Consider the following 7,816-nt stretch of genomic DNA (forward strand, 5'->3'; position numbering starts at 1 on the left):
TGTTACACAGAAACAGACATGGTTGTGTAAAACTCTTCCTGCTTTGAGCAGATGAGTGTTAGGTCAGCATCAGAAATTACCTGCACCAAACCTCATCAGCTGTTCACAATATTACATGTTGTACTTTGAGCAATCAAAGTTGTTTTGATTGTTTTCTGGTAAGATTATTTTCTGCTACCAGAATAGTTTGTTTATTTCTCTTTGGAACTGACAGCCAAATCTGTTTTACGAGGCAGGAGGCTGTAACCAGTTTGGGGTAGAGCTGAGTGGCAGAGGACGCCGAGCGTGTTTGTTGAGGCAGCCTGTTGTGTCGGCAGAGACCCCGCAGGACCTGCCAGCTGGACCTGCCTTCCCTGGGTCTCCAGGTTGGTTGCAGCATGAAGAAAAGCTCCCAGGTGAGGTTCTACTGTGCCCTTCGAGGGGAGCGGGAAAGCAGCAGGGCTCTGCCCGTCCGGGGGCTTCCACAGCAGCAGATCCCATCACCTGCTGAAAGCGAGTCCCCGTTTGGTGCTGAGCAGCTGCCGAGGCGAGAGCAGCGAGAGGGTCAGCGCTGGACAGGGAAGGCAGAGGTGAGTGTAGATGCAGCATTGTGCACGTAAACCTTAATTTTGTAATTGCACTTGAGGCAATAAACAGCCAGCAGCCACATCTAGAAGAATTTAACAGTGAAATGCTTGTTTTAGTGTAGCTCGAGTGTCTAAATAGATTTAAAAAAACCCCTCTGGTATCTATGAGGAAAGTCAATCAGCTGAGCTGGGGAGGGCGTCAAGCTCTCCCTAGAGATAGAGCAGCTTTCCTAAGTCATGGTGTGAGGTTATCTTTCTTTACCATGTACAATCAACTGTAATCTTTGTCTATGTATTCAGAACCTCGTGGTATGGGAAAACAACAAAAAAAGTCCATACAAATAAAGTACAAATCACTGACCCTTAGTGGCTGTTGTAAAATTGTTCTTAAAACAGAATGAGTTTTCTTGTACTAAATGCAAGTATAGTAAAACAGCTTAAAAAACTCTGCACTCAGCTTTTATTTACAATCATATTACTTTTATTTTTTCCATAATGTAATTTATTCCAAGTCCTCCCCCAGTAACTGATGCTGCACTGTTTACGTTCAATAAACCTATACAATGATCGTACATACTACTGCTTTCATGTAAGCCAACCGGCTTGTGAATGTTGTCTGCATGTCATAAATTGTATACAGAAATGGAATATTCTCCACAAGCATCTGGAGCGTTTCTTGAAACACTGTTGTGGCAGCGTGAGGCTGTACCAGAGGTACAGATCAGATGTTCTGCTCTCCCAGCAAGGAGAGGCAGCTCATCTGTCTGATGTACTGAGAAGAAACAAAGTCTAAAATGTTCTGATATTTTATTAATTACTCAAATCCAATAAACTATAAATTTGCAGAGGAATGGATGTGTAGAATTCTTGCTTGAAGGAGTTATTGCAACTCCTGACTCTTTAAGCGCATCAACTTTACTCGAGTGGTACAAACTTTTTGTGAGAGTTCACTGAGAGCTCCAAGTGCAGGTACAGGCAGAAAAGGAAGAAGGGCTCACATACTTAGCTCTGGATTCTATATTTAAAAAAGCTAAATGATTTGTATATCCTTTTCATTATCAAAGTATATTTTCTCTTTTAAAGTAATCTGGTTTCTTCAGGAGGCATTCTTTTTAATAATAGTTCAGTGCTACAACCAAGAGTCAATAATTCAAAAAAATCACTCTTTTCTGCTGTTAAAGGTATGAAGAACTACAGCTTATCCCCCTCATTATAAAGCCAAAGCAGCAAACAGAGCCTTCTCTTGTATTATGTGTTTCTAAAACATCTTCTCCCATGCAACTGCTGTAGGACTTCAGATGGATACAGTGGTTAACAGTCACAAAAGTGAGTGATTTCTCCTCTTAGCCCTGTCAACACTAGCATCTATAGACAAAATCATTGTTTAAAGCTCTAGTACATCACAGAATAGTGCTGATATCGGTACTTTACAACTAATGCAACATCCAGCAACTCACATGTAATCTTAATAGTTAAAAATTCAAGACTGGGGCACTAACTAAAGAAAACACAAACATGAAGTTTCCTAATCTGGCATGGAATAAGGAAAGGGATAGTTTAGATAACATTCTACAGATAGGGCAGGAACAAAAAGAATTTATTTCTCCATCCTGTATTTTATACACTTTACAAAAACCAGTAATATCACTGTGCCCATAAAAATGTTATCCATGGCAACTGAAAGCAAATACTACTTGTTGTCATCTAACAGGGTCTTTTTAAAATCATAATACAAAGATTTGTGCTGTAGCAGTCCTCCACTTTGCACTGTAACAATAAGGCTTACTGTACTTTAAATACAAAGCTGTTACATCTGCAGTTATGAACCACTGGCTTTAACAAACATCATTTTATAGTTGCTTTTTGCTTCTTTTTTGTTTTCTGGAACGTCAGCTTCATCATGTTTTTCAGCAGCTTGTAGCTCCTCTGCAGACTCCTCTTGCTCTGACTCAGAGCCACTTTCAGAGTCCTCTGAACTCTCCTCAGAGGAGTGTCCCGCTGCCTCTTCGTGTTCTTCACTGTCCTGAAACTACAAGTTCAGATTATGAGACAGATAAACCGTTATTTCCTGGCAACTCCACTGCAGGTTTTTAATGCAGCTTTGAAAATTTCCCAGTGAGAATGTTTGCTCCTTTCATTTTAATACTCAAATGGGCTATGTTGCTAGACACAGGTCTTTACTGTACAAATTATTAGACAGAAAGCAACTCCACTGAAGTGGTTAACCATACCAACTGTGACATCCATGGCTTCATCAGCAACATTCTTATCTAGTTACAACAGAAATCCTAAAGACAATTATATGAGCTTGAAAAGTTTCAGGTCACATCAGTTTAGTAATTCCTTACCTCGGTGTACACAGTATATCATGACACTTTGTCACTGAGTGAAACATAATGAATTCATACTCATGACTAATCTTTGAAAGTAAGTTTAGCACACTGCAGCATGAGGACTGCTGAAGTAATCCAACGATACTGCTAACAAGAACAATTCCAAAATGGAATTTTACTAAAAAGCAAAACCTCCATGTCTGTAAGAGTAAGAATTCCCAGCACTGCACACACAGGTTGGTTTACTCACTCTGGGAACACCAGCTATGTTTTTATGCAGTAATTGGTGCTACGAGTTAGCAAAAGATGAATTATTGCACCTTTCCATTGGCAGATGAAAACATATTCCTAATAACCTAATTCTGTTGGTTTTTGTCACACTTATCTTCCTGCTCATTCCTATGGAGTTCCTTGTACAAGACCAGTTACGTGTGAGCTCTCTGGAGGACTCCGTACAGCAAATTTCCCTTGGCTGATCTCTCTACAGTCATTCGCTTTTCAGGATCATAGAGAGGTATGTGCCTCATCGCAACAAGAAGCCAGCAACAATGCAGGTGGGTATTCTGCCACCTCATGTACTCCTTGGCAACACCCTGATTAAAAATATCTGTCTTGACTACTAGGGAGCATTAGGCATGTCGTATCACTTTTCAGAACAATGAGAAGCACCACTTGCTTCCAGGCATCTAAGTGGCCACCATGGTGTACAAAATAGCAGTCAAGTGCCTGCAGTGAAGTTTGTCCTTTAACCCAAACTGCAGAATTTTGCCAGCATTTGTGTATCATCTTGTCCTAGTGGCGAGAAAGCCAAATCATTATGGAAATAAACAACTTACTACCTCACTGAAACCAAGTCCACAATGGCGCCGGTTTCGTCCAGACATGGTGCTGTCCATGCTTTGTTGGTACTGAGACTCCAGCTCTTCATTCATTTTCTTGTCTTCTTCCCCTGCATTGTCCAGTGTACTTTGGTTATGGTTCATTCGAATTAACAAAGACATCAAATTACATGAAGTCTCATTTTCAAAGTTTATCACTATATATGAGAAAAAGTTTAGCCATCTTATACTGGATTATTGCATACAAACCATCAGATTTGTAAGCAATCATATCAAGTTTGCAAGAAAAACTGCTTTGATACAAAGGTGGGACAGTAAGTTCCTAAGATGTGAAGCATTCAGAGTTGTACCATGCGTGGTATACGTTCTACTAAACAACGTAAATGTAACTGGTGTATCTGTGCCTCCTGCCAATACTGCAACATGTCACAGCAAGGAGAAAGTTTCTGACCTTCGCTCCATAACATGTGATTACTGTGATTAACCCATGATTAATATATATCAACAGAAGCTGGGGCAACACTACCACTCGTTTGCAGAGCTGTATCTGAAACCATTTCATAGCAGAGAGGTTACTACAGCTCTACATTTTTCTATCTTTAGGAATTAGCAGAAAAACTAATTTTCAAGAGCTGCTTCTACAGGCCCTTTACTTACTTGTTTGAATAGGTAAATGAAGAGTCATTTTTACTGGGGAAAACTATAGTCTAAAATAGTTAAGAATCCCCTGTTCTTGTGCGAGATAGGAATCTAATTCTCAGTAAGCCTACAACGCTCTAGTTTTTAATTTGTGTTTCTGTAAAATTAAAACCTTGTATTGCAAATTCATGTTTCCTCATTTGGAAGTTAGAGCTGTATGTTATTATAAAAGAACAAAAACTGTATGTTGGACAAGCAAGTGTTAAGAAAACAGCTGTTCTGATTTTTTGTTAAAAACCAGCATCTTAACTTCTTGCTAGTAACAAAGCAGCACTAATTCTTTATGACCTCTTAGGGGAAGCATCACCTCCCTTCTAGGACATTCAGGTGTAGCAAACTAACAGCAGAACCTGGACCAAATTCTCAGGCTTCTTTTGGTGTTTGGGTCCACAGATAATTTTTATTGTCAACTGAAAAATTACTAGTGGAGCGTATCAGGGAACAGAGTTTTCTGGAACTCTGACAGTAGCTATTCTAGACACCTTTACCAAAGCTTCTCTCAGGCAGTCAAGCCCAGCTTGGTTTCGATGTACTGTGATTTACTACCTGAGCAAGCCTGATAAGAAGTTACCATGGCCATATATGTTACACAACATAAAATTATTGCTGATTGCCAAGATGACCCTGCAGATCTTTTCAGCTTCTGCCTCATTGCTTTAAGGCAGAGATCTTTCTATTTCATAGGGAGTAATCAATCCTATTCTATTCCATACACAATGATTTAGATGTTTGGATATCCATACCTTGCAGCAAGTAAAAAATGTAATACTGCTAGGTACCAATAGCAATACAATTTTACTTTCTTATTTTGATAGCAAAATAAAACTGAGGACTCACGGGCTCTGATTCCCAGGGCAGTTGTACACAAATGTAACTAACCGTCAAGTACTTTGTCGAACTTGGACTTCAGAATGCAAGTACAGCCAGAGAAACTGTTTGTCAGTAATCTAACATGAGAAATTAGGAACTTCTGCAACTCTGCAGCCTGACCTGTCTTCAACTTCAGCCATGAAACCTAAAATCCCTCTCTGCAAAGTCTACAAAGCTCAAAATACTGGGATCTTCCTAAATAAGTGTTTGATTTCCAACTTTGTATCAGCTCTTGGATCAACTGACCTGTCCTGAAGTGGGAGGTTGATCTGTGGTCTCCGATAACAAGGCGGCCAGTATGTTCTTTCTAAAAGAAAAGGTAGTTTGTTTTGGAGCTTTAGGGTCCACTGACAGCTCTGCCAACATTCTGGAAATCGCGAATGGAAAAGGTTTGCTGTCAAACCTCACCAACCAACCATGAGACTGTAACTCTTACTAGCTAACAACTGCTGTCTGTTGATGAATTTGTTTCACCTTTTTGTAGCTGAATTTTCTGAAAAAGAAACCCCAACAACTAGGTACTCTTTGCTCTTCCACATCCCAAAGCTGGTTCTATTTCAGTCTGATTCTTGCCACTCCAAAGATGAAGACAAGCCATGCAAGCATGTCAACTAAACAAGGAGGAATGGTAATCATCAGGCAGGAAAACTATACTATACAATGCTGGACAAGTGTGAATTTAGTTTCTGACAATTTACCCTTTGGGTCTCTCTCTCTGCCACTACACAACAGTTCAGCCTGTGCATCTTACGATGATCCCACTTTTAGACTGGTCACAGTATCGGGTAAGACCTTCACAGTGCTCATTAATATATTGGTTCAGTAGTTGCTCATTGGCAAATATCTTCCTATAGGCAAGGACTGGCATTACATGGAAAGCAGCATTAAGTATCCAAGTAGACATTAAGGTCAGTGATAGTGGGATGTTTTAATAGGGTATTGTATTTCTACCCACCAGGGAGCACGAACTTTAACCTCTTTAATACAGTAAAATATTTTTGCTTACAAAAATACTGTATTCAACCAAACAAGCCAGTACAAGTGAAATTGTTTTTCTTGAAGGTAAGCAGAATTGCAATATTAAAACATTTTGTACATGGAAAAAGCACAATTACATTTTACTAATTCTGCAGCATTTTTTACACAAAGCATAGTATAAATATTGGTTTAGAGCATTCTTCTCTTTAAAAATATCTCCTGGATTATTTAATTATGTTTATTCTTTTGCTGATTTAGTCCACCAGCTACCATTTAATTATTTTTTTTTTTCAATTAGACTTTTACAGACTTAGTGCAAAGGTTCATTAGTTTGTAAAAAAGGCTCTCTCAGAAGTGTCTACAATAATATTATTTCGTCTGAAAGCGTAAAGGTGTGGGGCGGGAGGGAGCTGCAGAGCAGAGACCTGGCAATTTCAGACGGATGTTTTGTGTTACCGCTGCTGACACAACAACTGCAGCCGTGCAAACCGAATCCTCCTTAAAGGAGAGTCCCACAGTGAAACTGCCTTTGCATGGCGTCTGTTTCCTGGGCGAGCGCCGCGGCCTGCAGCAAACCTCCTCCTGGGGAGGCGCCGCTTCACCGCCAGCAGCAAACCCCGCGCCGCCGCCGCGGGCAGTGCGGGGGGACGCTCCTCCCGCCCGGGCCCCGTGTCCCCGCGGGGGTGGTGGGGGGACGGGGCGGCCTCACCTTCCCAGCGCCCATCAGCCGCAGGAACTTCTGCTTCCGCTCCTCGTTGCCCAGGTCCGCCGACTCCCAGCTGCTGGAGCCCTGCGGGAGCACACGCTGACTGCGCCAGCCCGGGGGGCGGGCCCCGAGCAGCCCCGCATCCCCCGCCACAGCCCCCCGCGGCGCCTCCGCCCCCCGGGCGGCCGACAGCGCCAGAACGGGGGCGGCCGAGAAGGCCGAGGCCTTGCCTGTGTCCCGCGCGGGACTCGGCCGCCGCACCGAGGCCCGACCGCGGCCTCCCGCCCGGCCACATCCTGCCCCCCTCCCGCCGCGCGGCAGCCCCCGGCCCCGCGCCCATTTACATCGGGAGAGGCCGCTCGCTTGAGGCCGTGGTGGCCCTGGGAATCCCGGCCCGAGCTCATGGCCGCGGCGCAGTGACCGAGCCGCTGTGCCGCCTTCCTGACCGAGCCCCGCCCCGCCCGGCGGCGGTCACCGCGCGGGCTCTGCCGCGGGGCACGCCGGGACTGGTAGTTCCCGCCCGGCCCTTGGTGGCGCGGCGCGAGCAGGCACAGACTACCCGTCCCACAAGCCTCCGCGGCGGGGCCGGCTCTGCTCGCTGATTGGCAGGGGCGCGCGGCCGCTGGAAGGAGGCGGGGCGCGGCAGCGGCACGCGGGCGCAGCCGATGGTTGGGAGGTGGTGTCGCTCGCGCGCAGCGCTGTGTCGCTGCGGCTCGGCGCGGTGTCGTGTCGGGGGCTGTGGAGGCGTCGCCGCCGGTCACCGGGGCTTCGCCTCGCTGTGGCGTGAGGCGCGAAGTGCTGCTGGGGGACGGGGACTAAGGGGCT

The 7,816-nt window shown here is 44.4% G+C and overlaps 1 protein-coding gene across 2 annotated transcripts; it reads right to left on the bottom strand.

The window, feature by feature from the left end:
* Positions 1-1,024: 1,024 nt before the first annotated feature.
* On the bottom strand, positions 1,025-7,536 carry C5H11orf58 (chromosome 5 C11orf58 homolog). 2 transcript variants are annotated; one of them, XM_065066147.1, is made up of 5 exons: positions 7,336-7,536; positions 6,995-7,075; positions 5,554-5,614; positions 3,739-3,848; positions 1,025-2,595 (listed from the first exon to the last, which is right to left on the bottom strand). In XM_065066147.1, exons 1-5 carry the CDS (start codon positions 7,393-7,395, stop codon positions 2,386-2,388), a joined length of 522 nt encoding a protein of 173 aa, XP_064922219.1. In that variant the 5' UTR covers positions 7,396-7,536; the 3' UTR covers positions 1,025-2,385. The 2 variants fall into 2 exon arrangements, with proteins under 2 accessions (XP_064922219.1, XP_064922218.1); XM_065066146.1 differs by having other exon boundaries at positions 3,736-3,848; positions 7,336-7,492.
* Positions 7,537-7,816: the final 280 nt, after the last annotated feature.

This window comes from Columba livia, chromosome 5, assembly GCF_036013475.1.
Source record: "Columba livia isolate bColLiv1 breed racing homer chromosome 5, bColLiv1.pat.W.v2, whole genome shotgun sequence".
Taxonomy (NCBI): Eukaryota; Metazoa; Chordata; class Aves; order Columbiformes; family Columbidae; genus Columba; species Columba livia.